Genomic DNA, 20901 nt, shown 5'->3' with positions numbered 1-20901 from the left:
CCCTCACGCAGGCCACGCCCCCTCATGCAGGCCACGCCCCCTCACGCAGGCCACGCCCCCTCACGCAGGCCACGCCCCTCACCCCCTCCCCTCACTGGCCTCCCCCTCACAGGCCCCGGCCCCTCATCCACCTCCCCCCGCCCCTTCCCATCCCATCACTCCACTGCTGCGGTTTCCAATAAACTCCGTTTTTATAAAGTCACCCTACAAAAGCCGGTGCGGCCCCGTCGTCCCCCTCCCCAAGCCCCACAGCCCCGGGTGTCCCTCAGCTCATGAACTGCGTGTAGCCCTCGGCGCCGGTGACGATGGCGTCCATCCAGATGCGCATGGCCTCGGCCGAGGGGGCCACCATGTAGTAGAGGCGGTCGTGGGTCTTGACGCAGAAAGTGAGGGCGGGGTTGGGGCTCTGAGGAGAAGAAGGAGACGAGGAGGGGGGGTCAGCGGTCCGGACACCCCGGAGCTCAGCACCTCGAGGGGACATGGAACGCGCCAGGAGCACCCCTGGCACGAGCTCACCTTGGCCGCGCTGCGGAGGTGGTCGTAGTAAACCTCTTCGATGGCTTGGAAGTAGATGACGCCCTTCAGCTTCGTCTCGTGTTTATCTGGCCAAGACGATCATAGAATCACCAGGTTGGAAAAGACCCATTGGATCATCGAGTCCAACCATTCCCATCAACCACTAACCCATGTCCCTCAGCACCTCAAAGGAACCGGTGTCAACAACTGTGCTAAGGGATGGGTGGATGAGGTGCTGAGGGACATGGGTAAGTGATTGATGGGAACGTTGGACTCGATGACACGGTGAGGCTCTTCCAACCTGGTGATTCTATGATTCTGTGGCACAGGGAAGGGGACGACGGCACGGGAACTCACCCACGTAGTAGGAGAGAGTGCGCTTCATGCGGTCAAAGACGAACCAGCGCTTCTTCCAAGACTTGATCTTCCCCCCCATCTTGACCAGGTAGCCCTTGCACATCTTCTCCGTCAGGATGACGTGGTAGCAGGTGTCCACGTTGTGGCCCGAGGACTCAATGTGGAGCCGCAGGTTGAAATCCTCCTTGCGGATGGGCAGGTACCGCGTCAGGGGACGAGCCTAGAAAAGCAACGGTGCTCTGCAAAGACCACTGGCGGCACGAGAGCCACGTCCTCCCCAGCCAGGACCCCAGCGAGGAGCTGGGTCTGCCCCGCACCTGCGAGAAGTGTTTCTCCCGCAGCTTGACCTCCTTCTCCACCAGCTTCTGTCGCCGCGCGGTCTCATCCTGCAGACGGCGTTCCAGCTGCTCCCGACGCCGGCGCTCGTCCTCCAGTGCCAGCCTCCGCAGCTCCATCTCACGCTCCTGCCGGCACACACGGGCGCTTGGCACCGGGATCGGGGATCTGCTCCCCGCCGGCCGCGGCACCGGAGCTCCCACTCACCCGGGACTCCATCAGCCGCGACTTCTCGGCGTGGGCCTCCTTCAGCATCTTCTCCATCTCCTCGATCTTCCCCACCTCCATCCCGCTGGCGCTGCGAGACAACCACAGCTGCATCCCAGGGGAAGGGACCCGAGCCGGGAGCGCGGCCGGACGAGCGGGTTGTCCCTCCGGCACGGCAGCCGGCCCCACCGCTACCTGGAGATGTTGTCGGGCGAGCAGGCAGAGTTGTTGCCGGTGGAGATGCTGGTCTCCAGGCTGTCCGAGCTCTCCAGGCTGAGGGTGTCGTATGCGTGGTCCAGCTCCTCGGCGCGGGGCCCGGCGCCGTGGGGACGGTGGTGGTGGAGGATGGAATGATGCACGAGCTGGGGGAAGGTGGTGGGGAAGGGAGGCTGCCCGTGCAGGGCTTCCCACTGGGACTGAGCCTCGGCGGCTGCTTTCTGCTTCAGCTCCGCCAGTCGCCGCTTCTGCTCCTCGATCACCTGCTGACCTGCACCGCGGGAAGGAGACGACGACTGAGCCGCCGCGCTCAGAGCCACGGCACAGGCACAAGAAGATGCTGCAAGTGCTGCTGGAGCCGGGAGGGATGGTAGGTGCAGAATACTTGGGTTCAGTTCTGGGCCCCTCACCACAAGAAGGATGTTGAGGCTCTGGAGCGAGTCCAGAGAAGAGCAACAAGGCTGGGGAAGGGGCTGGAGAACAAGAGGAGCGGCTGAGAGAGCTGGGGGTGTTTAGCCTGGAGAAGAGGAGGCTGAGGGGAGACCTCATTGCTCTCTCCAACTCCCTGAAAGGAGGTTGTGGAGAGGAGGGAGCTGGGCTCTTCTCCCAAGTGACAGGGGACAGGATGAGAGGGAATGGCCTCAAGCTCCACCAGGGGAGGTTCAGGCTGGACATCAGGAAAAAAATTTTCACAGAAAGGGTCATTGGGCAGTGGCAGAGGCTGCCCAGGGAGGGGGTTGAGTCCCCTTCCCTGGAGGGGTTTAAGGGACGGGTGGATGAGGCGCTGAGGGACATGGGTTAGTGATTGATGGGAATGGTTGGAGTTGATGATCTGATGGGTCTTTTCCAATCTGGTGATTCCATAATTCTATGATTCTAATTGGGAGCTGCTGTCACAACTCCCTTGTGAGCACGGGAAGCAGCATCTGTCCGGGCAGGAGAAGAGAGCTGGGGGGCAACCTGCGCCAGGCTGGCAGGAGCAGGCTGGGCAAAGCAGCAGCAAGTGAGAGATGCCCAAGGTTGTCCCTAAGCCGCTACTGAGAGGCTCTGGGGTCCTGAGCTAGTCATGCCCCTCTTGCGCATGGCAGCGGGTGCCAGCAAAGAGCCATGCCGCCGCCTCCAGGCTGCCCCGGGCACTCCAAAACACCCCTGGTCTCTACCTGGTAGATTGCCCGGTTGCAAGGGCTCTGCTGGGAGCGGCTCGGCTGGACACACACCATCAGGGAGAGAGGGAGGAAGAGCGAGAGACCGTGAGAGAGGCACCGCATCCTGCCAGAGCGCCGCCCTGGGCCAGAGCCCTTCTCCATGCCCCGCGTGGCAGCGAGGGAAGCGTCTCCCAAAGCCCCTGCACCCCCCAGAGCCAGGACGCCGAGCTGGAACTCACCCTTCTGCTGCAGGGCCAGCTGGCGCTTGGTCTCGATGTCATGCAGCGTGGCGGCCAGGTTGCGGGGCAGGCTGCCCGCGGGGCTCGGGGGGCCCTGGGCAGGAGGGCAGGCACTCAGCTGCAGGGACGGGCACGGTGGTGGCACCAGGAGCTGCGTGTCCAGGGCCACGCGGTGCCCAGCTCCCCCCGCAGCCGTACCTTGGGCGAGGGGCTGCGCCCCAGCACGGAGAGGTTGAGTTGGGAGGATGAGGGGGTCCCACTCTTCATCCGAGGGGTGAGGGCACCGGTGTCTCCCTCCATTTTGGCACGATAGACCTGGGCACAGAGACGTGGAAGTGAGAGGGGCAAACAGGCTGCCCAGGGAGGGGGTTGAGTCACCAACCCTGGAGGGGTTTAAGGCACGGGTGGACGAGGTGCTGAGGGACATGGGTTAGTGATTGATGGGAATGGTTGGACTCGATGATCCAGTGGGTCTTTTCCAACCTGGTGATTCTATGATTCTATGAAAAAGCGCCCCCTGGACGGACAGCTCAGACTTTGGTGGGGCTGAGCATCCCCTCCCCAGACCCCGTCCCTGTGGCAGCGGTGCAGGCAGGAGGCGGCAGCAGCTGCATGTCACACGGGGCACCCCAAAGGAGCATCCCCACGCTGTCCCCACAGCCCCCAGCCCCAAAGCCTGAGCCCCAGGCAGCAGCAGGGAGCCAGGATTACCTGGAGAGGCTTGTGAGAGGAGTGAGCTTTAGCTGGAAGTGGAGGAGGGGAAGAAGGAGGAGAGACAGAAGAAGAGGAGGTCTCAAAGCCAGCCATGACCTCCTGGTACCACTTCTCTAAATCAAGAGCCGGGAGCCAAGCGGGGCCCACCGGTGGCTGCTGCTCCATCTGGAGAGAGATGCTGCGTGAGAAAGGAGGGAGGCCAAAATGCAGCAAGAGGGACAGACACACAGATAGTGAGGTCAGAGCATCCCTGCCTGTACCCGTGTCAACCCCAGCATGGGACCTGCAGACCCTCCAGGACCCCCTTGCTGCTCACGGGGCCGGCAAGAGCTGGTGCAAGTGCTGGGAGGGCACAGAGACCCCACGCCCCACACCGCAGGGTGGCAGGACAGCGGGCAGGCAGGGAAGAGAGGGCTGCGAGGGCTGCTGAGAGCCTCATCCACAGCTCAGCCCTTACCCTGCACCCCCATCCCCTCCTGGGGACGGCGCAGGGAAGGAGGGAGGGAAACGGGGCACAAACCTCTGCAGAGATGGAGGGAGAAGAGTGAGATGCAAGAGAAGAAGGAGCAGCGCAGCCTGAGAATGAAGGTGCTGGAGGGGTGCAGCCCGGTGGGGAAGCAGCAGGGGCACGGAGGCCACCCAGGATGCCCGAGAGCTGCTCAACGGTTACGTACTGGGCAGAGAGAAGCAGATTAAATCAGAAGAGGCTCCAAAGAAGGGCAAGCAGGCACAGGGGAACAAGCAATTACCCAAAAAAAGAGTACCATGGCCCCAAAGGGAAGGGCCGTGGGGGATGCTGGGCACCAGGTCAAGTCCCTGCCTGCTCTGCATCCTTCTCGCCTGGCACGGGCGGCCAGGTACGCTGCCCTCCTGCCCCACTGGGCACTTGCCCTGTTCCCCAGCCCCACTGCTGCCCCCCCAGAGGGCAAAGCCCATCCAGAGCAGGTGAGAAGCACTCTCCGGCGAGGAGAAAAGGTGGCTCCAGCCTCTGCTCCCTGCTCAGTTGCAGCCAGACCCAAGGTGCTCTGAGCACCAGGGCACGCGTGGTCTGCAGCATCCCTGCTGCCCAGGATGTGCCAGGCAACCCAAGGGAGCAAACCCGAGCATGCTCTGGAGCGGGTACCTCGTCAGCTGCGGGAGGTACAGCAAGCAAGAAAGAGCGCTGAGCGGCAGCAGGGGCAGCAGCAGAAGCTTTAGTGTCCAGGCTGGGGCCGTGAGCATTGCTGCAGAACCTGAAAACGTCAGACAGCCTCATGTACTCCTAGAAATCCACGGCGGAGGAGAAGGAGAGTTAGACTCATGCACAGGTGCTGATTGCAAAGCGGGAGCAAATCTCCCCGCGCGCTCTTGTGCCCAACCGCTGCCTTCCCAGCCCTTCTCTGCTGCTCCGAGCGAGTTAAATGTCACTTCCTCACCCTTTCCAAACCAAACATGCCAAACCCGGGCATTTGCTCATTTCTGGGGGATGCCCCAGCCTAGCAGGACCCTACAGGATGCTGTCAGGAGGTGCCCAGCCTGTGGGTAAGGGGGAAGCGCAGGGCTGCCTGTGCCACACGGTGCCATGCTGGGGTTAAAACTGAAAACAGGGGTCTGAGTGTTAATGAGCTAAGTGAGAAATGCCCCCGCGTACTGCTGCGGGGATGCCCTGCTGCCCGAAGGCAATGTTAGTCCACGTAAGGGATCTGGCGGCAGCTTAGCCAGAGAGGGGCGAGCGAGCAAGCGAGCACATGCAGTTATTCCCGTTACCTCTTGTGCCTTGGGGTAGGAGCGGGTGGCAGGAGAAGCTAAGGAGGCAGCTGCTGCTGGCAGGGGGCTCAGGGGCTTAGCTCCCTCCAACAGCTCAAAAGGCTCTGAGATGTGGAGGGTCTCCTGTTGGAGGGTAAAGCTCATGTAGGCAAGGCGGGCACAGACAGCGAGGCGGCAGCAGCAGCAGGAGCCCCACTGTGGGCAGGAGCAAGGGCTCTGCCATCCTGCCCCTCTCCTGAGCAGCGGATCGGGCAGCGCCGTGGCCCCCGAGGGCGTCGTCGTGGCTTTTGGTCAGAGCCGTGAGCAGGACAGTGGGGCAACCCCTCCCACCTTTGGATGGGAATTGGAAGGGGTACCCCATCCCGGTACCAAGCCCCACAGCCGCCAAGCCCTTCCCTTGTGGGCACCTGCAGCCCTTGCCCAGCCACCCACCAAACGCCTGGGCTGCCCTGGGGCTCCTGCAGCACTCCAGCAGTCCAGCTGGGGAGATGCTGCTGCTCCCAAGCCCAGTTCCATCACGCTTCCCTCCCTCCCAACCTGGTGATGCTCCCTGCAGCCCACGGAGAGGCTCTGAGTGGCTGGGAGCAGCCAGTTCCAGACAGAAAGCATTTGGGACTCAGGATTTGCTGCAGAGCAGAGTTTGTGATGCACCAGGCTCATCCCCAATGGTGACAGGAGGGGAGCAGCCCTAGGAACTGTAACCCCCTCTCCCCACTTACCTCCCTGAGAGCTGAGGATGTTTTGGGGAAGCTCCTGCTGCCGGTGACGAGCTGGTATCGCCTCTCCAGAGACATGAGCTTCTCCTTCTCCTGGGCACAGGACAGAGCAGAGGCAGTTGATGGTCACTGGCACCTCAAGCTCACCTTGGCTGTCAGTACCTCAGCATGAGCTGGGACGGCCTTGCCCCCTGCCCCAAGCAACTGCTTCATTACCTTCTGCAGGAGCTGCAGGACGCTGTTCCTCTCCCTGGCCAGGCGCTCAGCCTCCTGGGTGCTCTGCAGTCGGATCTGGGCAGCCTGCGCATCCAGCGCGGCCACTCGCTCCTGGGGAGTGAACAGCAGGGATGAGCAGGCTGCCGGTGAGCCACAGCCGGGGTCGCTGGGCTCAGCTGGATCCGTGCTGGACCCGCTGCCCTCTCCCCCGCTACCTTCCTGCGGGCGATGCTGCGGTGGCACTCAGCCCGGCTCTGCAGGAGCTGCTGTCCCCGCGCCTCCCGCTCCTCCTCGAGGCGGCTCTCCCGCTCCAGCTGCTGGAACTCCAGGTCCTCAAACAGCTTGGCCTCCGTCTCCAGCGCCTCCGCCTCCTTTGGACACAGAAAAGCACAGCGGATCACTCCCTCGGGACGGGCACCTTGCTTCTCGCTGGCAGCAGGCGGATCTCCCACAGCAAAACCTCCTGCTGCATCCCTGCGTCCCGGCTGGTGCTGGCCAGGAATGGGGACCCGGTGTCCTGTGCAGGGACACAGGCAGCTTCCCCCGAGGCCAGCGATGCGGGAGCCACCGTCAGCCTCCGTGCAGCTGGAGAAAGCGATGAAAACAGCGGGCACTGGCTAGGTCAGAGCCATCAGCCCCATGGGACGAGGAGTTTGCCACGGCCAGGGGCTTCCCCCACCTCTTGGAGACCAGCAGCCCCCATCAAACCGCGTCCAGGTCCACATTGGGACCTGTCAGGTGGAAAAAAGCCATCACACAGCCACGCGTCAGCAAGCTGATGGGCAGCAGAGCCCCCACGGACGAGCGCCACACCAGAGAAATGCCCGCGCACCCTCCCGGCACCAACCCTGGCACTCAGCTCAGGGTCTGCCGGTGCCACCCCGGCACAGACTGCACCGCGCTCCCCGTAGGATGCGGGGCACCAAGGGCTCCCGTGCACCACAACGGTCCCACCGCTCGCCCTGCTTGCCCCCATCCAACAGCAGGGTACCCGCTCGGCACAGGGACAGCTGGGGATGCTCAGCCGCTACCGGAAAATACCAGATAACGAGGGAAAAAATGCTGCGGATCAGCAGCAATGTAAACCGACGGCGCTGTGTAAATAAACGCTCGCAGGAAATAGCTGGAAGCAGAGAGACCTAGAGGTCCCTGAGGCTCCCCAGCCTCCCCGAAGAGGATGGATCCTGCCCGGTCCGGAGGAGCCCAGCGGCTCCGTGGCTCTGCGGAGCCAGCACCGTGCCCAGGCGAGCGGCAAGCTTACCAGGACGGCGGTGCCCGGTGCCAGCCGCCTCCAGCCCGGGTGCGACGCTCCCAGTGCTGGCGGGGAAGAGCTGGCCTGAGCTGGAGCGGAGGGAGATGGGCCATGGTCCGGGAGGGGTGAGGGGAGACACTGACCCTTCGCATCCGCTCCCGCAACTGCTCCCGCATTGACTCGGGGCACTGAGCAAGGTGGCTCTTCGATTCATGGTAAAGTGCCCGGAGGTGCTCTAGCTCCTTCCTTTCAGCATCAATCTTTGCCCTTTCCTGAATCAGGGGAGAGTGAGACAAAACAAAACAAAACAAAACAAAAAAAAAAACAAGGAAAAGAAAAAAAAAAAGAGAAAACACACTTCTCAAATCGGCGCCATGCAGAAGCTGCAGAGTTAGAGAAGGGGTCAGCGGGGAAAGAAGGAGGCTTGCGGGGGACAGCATCAGGGCATCCTCATCAGAGAGCGCAGGGGTAGGAGGGGAGGAATGGCTTTCAGCTGAAAGAGCCGAGATTGAGATGAGATCTTAGGGAGAAATGTTTTGCTGTGAGGGTGGGGAGGCCCTGCCCCAGGTTGCCCAGAGCAGGGGTGGCTGCCCCATCCCTGGAGGGGTTCAAGGCCAGGTTGGATGGGGCTTGGAGCCCCTGATCCAGTGGGAGGTGTCCCTGCCCATGGTAGGGGGGTGGAATTGGATGGGCTTTGAGGTCCCTTCCGACCCAAAACGTTCCATGATTCTATGATCTATGGAGGGGTCAAGAGACTGAAAGCCTTGGGGACCCATGCTGGACAGTGTTGGAGCCTTCAGCCTCACGTTTCCATGCTGAAAGTGCACTTAGAGGAAGCAAGAAGATCAATACTGACAGCATGGATAATGTCAACCCGCTCCTGCCAACAGCTGCCCCACACACAGCTTCTGAACAGCCCATGGATGCTCCCCAACCAGGACGCTGCCGATTAAGCACAGCAGGTCCCATACACAGGCTGAGGGACCATGGCTCACCCTTTCTCTATCAGAAGGGAGCGCACAGCAGTGAGACAGAGGTCCAGCCCTGCTGCTGGAGCTGCTCAGGCTGCACCAAGTCAGTGGCCGAGCGGATCCCTGCTCCTGGCACAGGACGAGGGGGAAGCTGCCCCAACACCCTGTCCCGTAGCTGCAGGAGCAGCACGACGGAGACCTGCAACGTGGCACAGGGATCACCTCCTGCAGGTTCCCTCCACGGATGTTGGGAAATGCACACTGCAAGGAACCCCGCTCCATGCTGCAGCGGTGCAGAGACACAGGGAATCCATGGAAAGGGATGCAGGGGACACTCTGGGGAGAAAACCGGGCCAGGACAGGGGCTGCAGGGTGCCCTGGTGCTCCCGGGTGTGCAGAGATGTCAGAGGTGGTTGCAGACTGGAGAGCAGGCATCGTTAGTGTAATTAGTACAGGCTGGTTAGGAAAGCGGGTGGTTAGGTCAGCAGAGAGGCTGGCAGGAGGGTTCCCTGTGCTCCTTCTCTAGCCTAGAGAAGACACTTGCAAAGGGCTGAAAGATCGAAACCAGAACAAACAGCCTCAACACCGTGAAGGCACTGCTGGTGGGGGCTGACGGGAGCTCTGCCCGGACACCTCTGGCCACTGCTCTGCCAGGCTACCACCCCATTTTCCTAATGTCCAGCCTGAACCTCTCCTGGTGGAGCTTGAGGCCATTCCCTCTCGTCCTGTCCCCTGTCCCTTGGGAGAAGAGCCCAGCTCCCTCCTCTCCACAACCTCCTTTCAGGTAGTTGGAGAGAGCAATGAGGTCTCCCCTCAGCCTCCTCTTCTCCAGGCTAAACACCCCCAGCTCTCTCAGCTGCTCCTCTTCTTCTCCAGCCCCCTCACCAGCTTCATTGCTCTTCTCTGGACTCGCTCAGAGCCTCAACATCCTTCTTGTGGTGAGGGGATGCCAGTGCCTTTCAGCACGGCTGGTGGATCGCGACGGCAACTGCACCAAAGCCAACTCCAGGGGAAGGGGCCAGGACCCCACTCCCTACCCTAGGACCCTTCCTCATCCGCGGAGCCGAGTGAAACACCCACAGCAATTTCTGTGCCACCTCCAGCAAGTGGCTGCTGCCGCGCATGAAGATGCCCCGATCGGCAGCAGAGCCGGGGGACTTGCCACCAGCCACAGCCCCACAGTGAGGACAGAGAGCAGGGAGCTCCAAGGCCCCCATCCCTGCATCGGTGCTGCCCTGGAAAGCCCCACGGCACGGAGCATCCCTGCGAGACCCCGCCAGCGCCACGGACCCCAGCTATCAGCCCTGCCCTCCTCCACAGGACTGCTGGACCAGTCCCAGGCAGACGGACAGACAGATCTCACCATGAACCCAGAAAAGATGCTCCTCGATGCCTCCACGGAGCCCAGGGACCAGAGAACGTGTCCCCAGGGGGACACCGCAGAACCGGCTGCAAGTACCGGGGAGGACACGTCACAGCCCTGCCTGGGGGCTCACCTTGTCCCGCTCCTTCCAGATGCTGCTGTCCAGGCTGGAGAGCTTCTCCTGCAGCTGCTGCGCCAACTCCTGCTCCTGCCGCAGCCGCGCCGCCTCCGACTCCCGCTCGCCCTGCAGCAGCGCCCGCTCCATCTCTGCCTGCATGGGCACAGCCGCATCAGGAGAGCTGCCCCTGCTGGATCGGGCTCCCATCCGCGGGATGGGGCGCTGGCTGGATCGGGGCTCCCCGTCCCCTCACCTCTCGCGTCGTCTCCTGCAGCTGCTGCTCCAGCTCCTTGACACGGCCCTTCAGCTGGTCCAGGCGGCCGAGGATGCCGGCGCGCTCCTCCTCCAGCCGCTGAGCCTCCCTGGCGCGGGGTCCAGCCAGCTCCTCGTGCTGCAGAGAGGGCAGGTTGGCACGGAGCGGCGCGGCACGGAGCGACACAGCGCGGCTGTCCCCTCACCTCGTGGTGGGTGCTCTCAGTGCTGCTGCACTCCTCCTTCAGGTTCTCCTCGTCCGACCTCTCCAGACTCTCCCTCTGCCGCAGCTCCTCGACGCCTCGGCCCGCAGCCCCGGCTCCCCTGGGCAGCCGCCGGCCAGCATCCGCGTCACCCGGCTCGGTGCCGTCGCTCTTGGTGTACTCGGCGCAGAGATTCAGGATGGTCTCCAAGCGCTGCCGCTCCTACGGGAAAGAACGCTCGACGCTTTGCTCATTCCAGCACCACAGGACCCTGGGCCGATGGCGGCTGCTGGGATGCAGCTCGCTCCTCGCCCTCCCTGCGCGCTGGGATGGGCTGGGGACATCACGAAGCCCGACGCAGCCTGCCCAGACCCCACAGCGGAGCCAGGCACGCGACGTGCCGGGAGATGGAGACAGACTAATTACAGGCGGCCGAGCGCATCCGCTATTTCCAGGCTGTGACTCAGGCCGCCCGCGCCGGGCGTGAGTCAGGGCCGAGCAAACAGGGCTCTGGGAGCAGGAGACGCGCGGGCAAACCCCACCCCGGCAGCTGCGGGCTCTATAAAAACTCCGTCTACCCTAAATATAGATACAGTGCCCACAATGCCACGGCGCTGGCAGGGCTGGACACGACGCTGGATGGTTTAACAAAGCCGGGGGCGCGGGGATTTCAGCCAGCAGCACCCCCAGAGCCGCACCAACCCCTCAGGTTCCCCGATATCGCGAGCTCGAGGCTTAGTGCTCCGGCTGAGCCCCGCACCGACAGCCGCTCGAGGCTCTAATCCCCCTGGAGAAGCGGCCACCTGGCAGCTGTGCAAATCCCTGAGAGGCGAGGGCTGGGTTTTAAAGCAGCAAAAGCCATAAGGCGTTTGCAAAGAGGACATCCCCTGGTTGGACACAAGTCCAGGTCTCACCAGGCGCTCCATCTCCTGCTCCCGCACTCGCTCCTGCCGCTGCCGCCGGTGGTATTCCAGCAGCTCATCCTCGTTGTCACTGATCTCAGTGATGCTGTTCTTGCGCTCCCGAGGCCCCGCTGGCAGCTGGGAGTCCCCCAACATCTTCCTGGGGACGCGGGGGCTCTGGCGGGGCGAGGGCACGGCCGGGGAGCCCAGCCCGTACGCGGGGCTCAGGCAGGAGCCGAAGCTGGGGCGGCGTGCCGGGGTCTCCGGCGGCAGCGGGGGCGAAGGGCTCCCGGCACCCCTGGGATCCTCCAGCCCCTTGCGCCTGGCACGGGGGCTGCCGGGCACCTCCCTGCCCAGCCGGGGCTGCGGGGAGGGGGCGTCGGGGGCCGCTCGGGGACTGGGTGCCCGGCGCGACAAGCTGGGGCTCAGCGGGGGCAGCTCCCGCATGCTCTCCACGTTCCTGCGAGCCGCCCGCGGGCTCTCCGGGGCCGCCCTGCTGAGGGGCTGCCGGCTGGGGACTTGGGGGTCCCGCGCCTCCCGAAACGGGCTGGGGGGCCGATCCTGCAGGGCTGCCCGTGCCCGCGGAGCTGCTCTGGGTGCCAGCCGGGGGCTGCCTGCCCGGGGGTCCCCCAGCCTCTCGGGTGGCCAAGGCTCACCGGGACCCCCTCCGGGCGGGCGCTGCGGGGGCTGCACGGCGTGGTTGTAGCTGGAGGAGCGGAGCGGGATGAGGGGGGGCACGGCCGGCCCCTGCTCCTGGCTGCTGCTGGGCGAGGGGCTGGTGCAGCCACCGCTGGGCGAGGAGAGCGGGGAGAAGGCTGGGGAGGCGTTCTCGTAGCTGGAGCCCCCCGAGGCTGTGCCAGGGCTGGGCGGGGGGGACAGGAGGCAACGGCCACCCCCGTTCACCATGGGGGACAAGGGGGAGCGGCCGCGGGCAGGTGGCTTCTTGCTGCCAGGGGACGCCGGCTCGTCCAGCACCAGCGAGTCCATGATGTCCTGCAGGTCCTTCTCGATGGAGCTGACCAAGTTGCTGTGGCTGGGGCGCCCGCGCTCAGCCGGCTGGCGGCTGCCGTTCACCAGGGCCTCGGGCTCTGCGGGGCGAGACAGGAGCAGGCATCAGCTCAGCAGGATCCCCAACACAGCCCTGACCCAGGCTGGGGCTCCACCGAGCAGCCTGGCTTCACCTTGCCATGCAAAGAAAGGAATCACATCCCTTCTCCCCACGCCCCGAGGAGCCAGCACCTCGCTGCCAGCGTTTCCCGCGCCAGGGAGGAGGTTGGCATCCCACTGGCCCCATCACCAGGGAGACAGAAACCCGATAGTGCAGCCCAGCCGCCTGCTCCTCAGGGAGTAGCTGCCCGCGCCAGCCGCCAGCGCCTGCCACTCGCCCCCGGCACGCTCCGGCGTCCCAGCAAGGGGACACAGAGGCGACTGGTAAATGCCACCCAGTGTTCGGACCCAGCGCCGTGCTGCCCGCAGGCCCCCTGCGACCCCAGCCGGGTGCCCCCCGGCCCAGCCAATGTCCCTGTCACTCAGAACCCAAGCTAATAGCAGCCGGCGAGGCTGGCGGGGACGGCGTGCCACCCGCCATGCGTCACCCCTGGCACCCGGCGGCTCCCCTGCGGCGGCTGGCAGCGCCCAGAGAGACGTGCCGCAGCCGTGCCCGTGCGATCCCATCCATCCTGCGGAGCAGAGAGGGTCCAAGCAGGCGGTGGGTGCAGGATGCTCCGCCGGCGCGGGATTCCCCGCAGCCACGACATCTCCCCGTGTCCCTCCTCCTGTCCCCCAGCTGCGGGGAGCGCAGCTATCCCGGCACACACGTGGCACGAGGAGGCTGCCAAGCTCCTCTCCCCGTGCCAGGGCGTGCCGGTCGGGGCAGGGAGATGGGCTCCCGCACCCCCGGGAGACTCGGCGGGGGGGTTCATCCCATCCACCCGACAGACAGACAGACACAACAAGATAAGCAGCCGGTGAGATGGAGGATGCAGCTGGGGAAACGGCCTTCGCAGCCTCCGTGCGGCTGCTCTGGCATGGAAACACCCGCCGCGAGGCAGCCGGGGGGCGCGCGGGATGACAGGACGATGGGTGCCGGCCAAGCAGAAGCGGGGGCCACGGCTCAGCACCTTCGCAGTCACCTTCTTCCACGGTGACGTTAATCATTAACGACCACCAGCACGGCTGCCGAGCCAAGGCAGCGGGACAGGGCTGGGAAAGCATCGCGCGCCCGGGGAGGTCGGTGGCACGGCCAGGGGGTGCCCCAGCGTCCCCGCCGGCAAACAGGGGGGTCACCTACTTGCTGTCAGCCCGAAGGACGCCGGCGGGTTCCTGCCTCCCGCCGGGATCATGCTCTTCATCCACTTGGCCTCAGCAGGGTGGTTGAAGCGGAGGAAGGTGGCCTGGCCCAGGCAGATGGTGCACCCTGCGGAGAGCGGAGAGGGCTCAGCCGCCGCGGTGCCGGAGAGAGAGGCGAGGCGGCAGCTGGCGCGGGCAGGCAGCGGGCATGGCCCCACCAGGCGTCCCCGGGCGGGCAGCGGGCTCCTGCCGTCAGCAGCGGCTTAGGGGGAGGCTGCGATCCAGGTCACCGCGCGCGGGCACAGCTGGGGTCCCCGCGGGGCAGGCGGCGGCGATCCGCGCCCAGCGCTGCTGCCAGCTGCAACGAGGCAGCTGCTGTCCCCTCGCCTTGGCCCCACCAGGCAGCTTTCCCGGCGGCTGGCGAGGGGCAGCGGGGAGCAGCGGGCGGTGGAAGGCGTGCTCCGGGCACACCTCGCTTTGAAGCGCCTGCCAGCACCCAGGGAGAGGCTCCACAGCCACAGCCCAAAAATCCTTCGCCGGAGGGGACAGGATTTTGGAGCGGGTGGCGATGCGAGCAACAGGCTGTACGGCTCAAACCGGGATACATCACCGGAGCGCTGAGATGGGATGGGACGACTTTCCAAGGTTGAAGTGGTGGTAGCGCCCTGGCTCAGGGCGACCACCCCACCTGCGATGCCTCCTCCTGCCCAGCACCCCGAGCTGCACCGCCCTCCGGAAAAGTGGGTACCCCCACCCCATGCCCTGAGCATTGCCTGCCCAGCCATCTGCACACCAACCTCTCCTGCACCCCCAAACCCCCCTGCACCTCCAGACCTTGCCGCACCCCCAGCCCCTCTTACATCCCCAGACCCCCCTCCACCTCCAGACCTTGCTGCACCCCCAGCCTCTCTTGCATCCCCAGATCCCCCTGCACTCTCAACCTCTCCTGCACCCCCAAGACACCCCTGCACCTCCAGACCTTGCTGCACCCCCCGCCCCTCTTGCATCCCCAGACCCCCCTGCACTCTCAGCCTCTCCTGCACCTCCAGACCTTGCTGCAGCCCCAGCCCCTCTTGCATCCCCAGACCCCCCTGCACTCTCAGCCTCTCCTGCACCCCCAGCCCCTCCTGCATCCCAGACCCCCCTGCACCCCTAACCCCTCCTGCAACCCTAGACCTTCCTTGCACCCCCAGACCCCCCTGCATCCCCAACTCCTCCTGCACCTCCAGACCCCCCTGCACCCCCAGCTTCTCCTGCACCCCAGACCCCCCTGCATTCCCAGCCTCTCCTGCACCCCAGCCCCCCCTGCATTCCCAGCCTCTCCTGCACCCCAGCCCCCCCGCAGCCGCTCCCCGCAGCCTCTCCCTCCGCTCACCGCTCCGCGGGACGCGGCTCCCATTGTTCCCCCCGGGAGAGGCGGTGCGGGGGGCGGCCCCGGGGAGGGGCTGTGTCCGCCCCGCCCCGCCAGCCCCGCGGCCGGTCCCCCCCCTCCCCGGGGCAGCCCGGGCGTTTTCCACCGCCCCTCCCCGGGCCCCGGCAGCCGCGGCTCCTCCGGCAACGGCTCCTGCCCGGTGCCCTCCCCATCCCATCCAGCACCCGCCGCGTCCCCACCCCACGGCAAAGAGGTGGGAGCGCCCCGGGAGCATCCCCAAAGCATCCCTGGAGCACCCCGGGAACATCCTGGGAGCATCCCCAAAGCATCCCCAGAGCACCCCAGGAGCATCCCCAAAGCATCCCTGGAGCACCCCGGGAACATCCTGGGAGCATCCCCAGAAGCATCCCTGGAGCATCCCCAAAGCACCCTGGGAGCATTCCGGGAGCATCCCAAGAGCACCCCAAGAGCATCCCCGGAACATCCCGGGAGCATCCCTGGAGGACCCCAGGAGCACCCTGGAAGCATCCCAGAAGCACCCCAGGAGCATCATGGGAGCATCCCCAAAGCATGCCTGGGAGCGTCCCTGGAGCACCCCAAGAGCATCCCCAGAGCACCCTAGGAGCATCCCCAAAGCATCCCTGCAGCATCCAAAGAGCATCCCTGCAGCACCCCAAGAGCATCCCTGAAGTACCCTGGGAGCATCCCTGGAGCACCCCGGGAGCATCCCCAGGAACATCCCCAGGGCACCCCAGGAGCATCCTCAAAGCATCCCTGCAGCACCCCAAGAGCATCCCTGGAGCACCCTGGGAGCATCCCCAGGAACATCCCTGGAACACCCCAGAGCACCCCAGAAGCATCCCCAAAGCATCCCTGCAGCACCCCAAGAGCATCCCTGGAGTACCCCGGGAGCATCCCTGGAGCACCCCAGGAGCATCCCCGGGAACATCCCCAGAGCACCCCAGAGCACCCCAGGAGCATCCCCAAAGCATCCCTGCAGCACCCAAAGAGCATCCCTGCAGCACCCCAAGAGCATCCCTGGAGCACCCTAGGAGCATCCCCAGGAACATCCCCATAGCACCCCAGAGCACCCCAGGAGCATCCCTGGAGCACCCCGGGAGCATCCCAGCCAGGCTGTGCGACTGCAGGATGGATCACGGCCCCCCACCCCGACGCCCCCCGGCACAAGCCGCCCGCCAGCCGCTGCTCTGGAGGACGCCGCTGTCCCTACCCTGGGTGAGGCGCGTGGGCCGCTGGATCTCGACACCGTCGATGGCGCAGGCGTTGCCGCAGGGGTGCAGGGTGAGCGTGCCCCGCTCGTTCTCGATGTAGCAGTGCTGGGGCGCCAGGCCGGGGCCCTGCAGGACGACGTCCGTGGCGGCCGTGCCCACCGTGGTCCTCCCTGCGGCAGAGAGAGCGGCTCAGCCTCCCAGCCACCCGCGTGCCCGCAGCGAAGCCGCGGCCGCCAGCACCCACCTTCCTCCAGGGGCAGGAGCGTGATTGCCGTGCTGAGCCGCCCGCTGCCCAGGCTCACCAGGTGCGGCTTCTCCGTCTGCACCTTCAGCCCTTTCCCCGTGTCGATCAGGTCCAAGGGGCTGTTCTGCACAAGGAAAACGGGAGATGCTCATTGATCTCCCCTGCACGCTCGGGCTGCTCCAAAACAGCCGCGCGCAGGCAGAGCTGAGGGCTCCGTCCTGCCCTCCGCAGAGAGCAGAGATCCCCAGGGCTAGGGCTGAGGCTAAGAGGATCCGAGCTGCCAGCCACTTAGCGCAATTGGCTTTGCCACCGATCCCCTAAGAGGATTGGGGTGAGGAGAGCCTGGAGAGCAGCTGGATCTTTATTGCTCCCGCAGGGCAGAGGGGCCGTGGCTCCGTGCGCTCACCTGGATGATGGTCTGGACCCTGCGTGTGGGGCTGGCAGGGGCCCTGCCGGGAGCCTCCATGGTGCCCGCTCGGAGACGCCAGGCACCCTCAGGCACAGGCTGCTGCGGGGAGAGACGGAGGATGTCGGCAGCCACGCTGGGCACGGTTCTGCTGTCCTCCGAGCCTTGGAAACCCACCCCAAACTGGCGTTTTCCCCTCCTTGGCCTGCCCGAAGCTGGCAAGCATCCCTGCCAGGCGAAGCACGCGCCCTCGTCCACGCAGCGAAAGCCACACAGCAGCCAAGTGTCGGCACAGGGCGCTGGTGCCAGAAGGAGCCGGCACGCTGGCTCAGTTTGGGGAGTCAGAGTAGGAAACGCACCCCCCAAACTCTAGGAGCAACAGGCAGCTGGACCCTAACCGCCACGGCGGATGAAGGCACAGGACCCGGCTGCCCCCAGCACCCTCACACACCCCTCCAGCCCTGCACCCCGGGGTGCCCGGGGCCAGCTGAGCGCCCCGCGTCCCTCCCTGTGCCCGCGCCAGGCTGGCAGCGCTGCCGCCCCCCGGAGCAGCCGCCGCAGCGGGTCCCTGCGTGGGCACGGAGGAACAATTTCCGTCACCCGGCACTCACGCCACCGCTGCCGTGGCAGCCCGGGATGCTTCGGGGTTACTAAATTTACCGTCTGCTGCTCCCCACGTCCCTCCCTTCCCTTCCGCCCAGGCCTGGCTGAGCGTGGCTTAACCCTTCCCGGAGAGCTGGGGCGGCCGAACCGGGGAGCCCCCACTCACGTCGGGGTCCCTGCTGCTGGGGGCACCGGGAGCAGCCCCGCGCTCGGCTCCCTGCGGCATCCCCCGCGGTCCCTCCAACCCCAGCGTCTTGCGGGGCGAGGGACCCCCCCGGCTTGGCCAGCGCCAGGCTCAGCCGCGGGGGTGGCTATTACACACTGCGGAAAAAATGAAACGCTGGAAAACACCAGGCGTGGGATGCAGGGCTGGGGAAGAGGTCGGACGGCTCTGTGCGACATCGGGGTCGGCCACCCCATAGCAAGGTCTCCGTGGGGACCGCGGCTGCCCCATGCGGGATGGGGCAGGGGAAGCGGAGGTGCCAACTGCTCCCCAGTGCCCGCTGGCTGCTCGTGCGGGACCCTCGCTTTCCCTTACCTGCCACTGGATCCTATCCCGGGTGCCAAGAGGGACCCTCCGCGGCAGCGTGCCCATGTTCTCTGGGTTTAGAGGGGGGAACACGCCACCCAGCATCCAGAGAACCCCTTCGCCTGCACCCAGCCACAATCTCAGCCTCCAGGAAGGAGGAAAAGCCAGGAGGGGCCAAGCTGCTGCATAGGAAGGGAGCGGGGCCAGAGTGGGATTCTGCACCAGTGTTAACTCCTTCCCAGCACGGCCAGGCAGGTGGGGCTGGGGGAGCATCACGGGGACCCCAGCCCCGCTGCATGGGGTTCATCTTTGCTCCCCCTAACCTCGTGCCACCCAGCATCCCCCGCTCCAGCCCTGCCTGTCCGTGAGCTGGAGGGTGACCCTGGCATCCAGCTGATCCCCAACGCCCACCCAGCCGGCTGCTGTGCCCCGGCCCCCCAGCATCGCCCTCCGTCGGAGCCCCTCACCTCGCGGGAGTCTCCCACTGTGCCCCCAGCCCCTGCAGCCGGCTCTGCTGGAGGAATGCGGGGTGGGAGCGCTGCCGCCCCGGCCGGCGCCCCACTGCTGGGGCGGACAAGGCTGCCTTTCTTCTCCCGCTGCCGCCTGCAGAACGCGCCGCTTGTTCCCGCCGTGGGAAGCGGCGAAGGCAGCAAATGCCAAGGGGTCGGGCTCGGTTACCGCCCCGCAGCCCCCGTGCCCCCCGCGCGGGGCTGCCCGCTCAGCCCCAGCCTGAGCGAGCACAAAAGCCGCTTTCTTCTCCGGGCGCAGGCGGAGGCCTCACCTGGGAGGACTTGGGGCCCTGCCGACGCCGGGAGGGCGGCAGGCACACACGCTGCCCACGGGCTGCGACCTCCCTGCAGCCCTGAGCCACACGGGCAGCGGCGTTTGGGGGTTCGCTCCTGTCTGACCCACCGGGATCCCCAATGGGCACAGCCCCACGTGCCAGCAGGCAAACACCAGAGCCGCACCGTACGCACACGCTCACGAAGAGCCATGTGGATGCACCGAAGCGTGGCCTGGCACACCCTGCCGTGCATCCCAGCGGTGCCAGCCGCGCGCGGGGCAGGGCACCCAGACAGCATCCACGGCTGGTGAGTCACAGGAAGAAGCCGCAGCACCCGAGCTAACGGGTGCTCACCCCGCAGCGTCGCAGCCTCCATCCGACTTGGCTGCCTGCTCGCTCCCCATCTGCTAAAGCTCTTCGGGTGCGCTCACCCCTTCCCACACCCTCTGACCCGTAAACAACCGGCCCTTCCGCCGGCAGCTGGGAAGAGGAGCCCGTCTCCGGCGCAAAGCCAGCGGGGAGCCAGGCGCCGGCTCCCGGCCGCTGCCCCACGACGAGCAGGGAGACCCAGGCGGCCCCAGCGCAGCGGGCGAGGGGCGGCGGGGGCTGCATCGCAGTTGCTGAGGCAACGCTGCTGGCAATAACATCGCTGTGCATCGGCCGCCAGACAGCTCCGGCGGGAGCTGAGGAATCCCGGCCGCGCCCGCTGATCTCAGCGCTCCCACACCATCACGGCACAGCTGCAACCGGGATGAGGCCGTGGCTCTGCCAGCATCGCACCTCGGGCTGCAGGATGCCTGCTGCATGCTTGGGCCTGGCTTTTCTGTGCCCGCTGCTCCGCGAGATGAGCCACCTCCAAGGGCTGGTGATGCCACGAGCGGTCCCAGTCGCTGCCAGAGCTCAAGCACTGAGTCCAGCATCAGCTCGTGCCTCTGGCCACCACGACGTGGATGGGAAACCCACCAGCGCTGAGCTCCAGGACACCATGCGAGGTTGCACAATGGAGACTTGTTCCTCAAAGCCCTCTTGTAGCCAGTGATGGCTCCTCATCCCCAAGCCAGACACTTGGGTCGGCTCAGAGCATCTGCAGTTCCTCACAGTGACCTCAGCAGGAGAATCATAGAATCATAGAATGACCAGGCTGGAAGAGACCCACTGGATCATCGAGTCCAACCATTCCTATCAAACACTAAACCATGTCCCTTAGCACCTCGTCCACCCGTGCCTTAAACCCCTCCAGGGAAGGTGAATCAACCCCCTCCCTGGGCAGCCTCTGCCAGTGCCCAATGACCCTTTCGGTGAAGAATTTTTTCCTAATGTAAAGCAGGGCTTAATGGGCCTCAGATCCAGTCCCTGGGACAAACATATCACCCAGCCCTGCCCTGTTTTCACTGGGAGAGGGGCCACGGTGAGCCTCACTCCTCCGAAACAGGCATCGCTCCCTCTGTTCTGGTGTCCAGGCATCAACAACCACTGCCTTGCCACACAAACCCCACGTGGCAGAGGGCTCACTGCAGCATGGCAAAACCACACAATTCAAGGAACTGCTCAAACCCCCCCGGCTGGCACTGTCCAGTCTCCGTGCTGCCCTCCTAGCTGCTGCCCGGTGCTCCCAACCCGCAGAGCGGCCGGAGCCCTGGGATAACCGGCCACCCTTGGAAGCAGCAGCTGGAGATCTCCAGGAGCTGCCAAATTCCTTTGGGCTTCTGGCAGCAACCGGAGAGCGTGTCAGCGAGCTGGAGTAAACAAGGTCGGGATGGGAATCGCTCCCTCTCGGAGCTCCCACCCCGGCCGGGACCCCCAGCCCCGGTTCCCCTCCCGCACCCCAAGGCGCTCCCCAAGGCTGAGGTTTGGGTAGCAGCTCCCGGTGCGCCCCCCGGCCCCTTCCCCGCCGCCGCTCACCTCCGCTCGGCCGGGACGGCAGCCCCAGCCCGGGCTCCGCCGCTCCCCGGCCCCGTCCCCGCCCCCGGCTC

At 65.6% G+C, this 20901-nt stretch overlaps 2 protein-coding genes across 23 annotated transcripts in view; one reads left to right on the top strand and one right to left on the bottom strand.

Moving 5' to 3' along the window:
• The window catches only part of CENATAC (centrosomal AT-AC splicing factor), a 365184-nt gene that overhangs the window by 32239 nt on the left and 312044 nt on the right, over positions 1-20901 (top strand). The window lies entirely within an intron of this gene.
• Positions 190-20890, bottom strand: PHLDB1 (pleckstrin homology like domain family B member 1). 22 transcript variants are annotated; one of them, XM_069876600.1, is made up of 26 exons: positions 18154-18264; positions 17013-17114; positions 16607-16730; positions 16362-16532; positions 13760-13885; positions 11482-12557; positions 10571-10789; positions 10366-10503; positions 10128-10265; positions 7804-7932; positions 6624-6779; positions 6409-6519; positions 6196-6285; positions 5477-5599; positions 4854-4991; positions 4251-4403; positions 3728-3895; positions 3215-3331; positions 3017-3110; positions 2793-2837; positions 1612-1903; positions 1417-1507; positions 1191-1337; positions 874-1093; positions 517-602; positions 190-406 (listed from the first exon to the last, which is right to left on the bottom strand). In XM_069876600.1, exons 1-26 carry the CDS (start codon positions 18247-18249, stop codon positions 266-268), a joined length of 4491 nt encoding a protein of 1496 aa, XP_069732701.1. In that variant the 5' UTR covers positions 18250-18264; the 3' UTR covers positions 190-265. The 22 variants fall into 22 exon arrangements, 21 of the variants coding, with proteins under 21 accessions (XP_069732701.1, XP_069732709.1, XP_069732711.1 ...); XM_069876608.1 differs by lacking the exon at positions 18154-18264 and adding an exon at positions 20831-20890 and having other exon boundaries at positions 191-406; positions 3017-3134; XM_069876610.1 differs by lacking the exon at positions 18154-18264 and adding an exon at positions 20831-20876 and having other exon boundaries at positions 191-406; positions 3017-3134; positions 17013-17111.

Source organism: Phaenicophaeus curvirostris, chromosome 25, assembly GCF_032191515.1.
Source record: "Phaenicophaeus curvirostris isolate KB17595 chromosome 25, BPBGC_Pcur_1.0, whole genome shotgun sequence".
Lineage (NCBI taxonomy): Eukaryota > Metazoa > Chordata > Aves > Cuculiformes > Cuculidae > Phaenicophaeus > Phaenicophaeus curvirostris.
The sequence above is the reverse complement of the archived record's forward strand: the minus strand, read 5'-3'. Positions and strand labels throughout refer to the sequence as shown.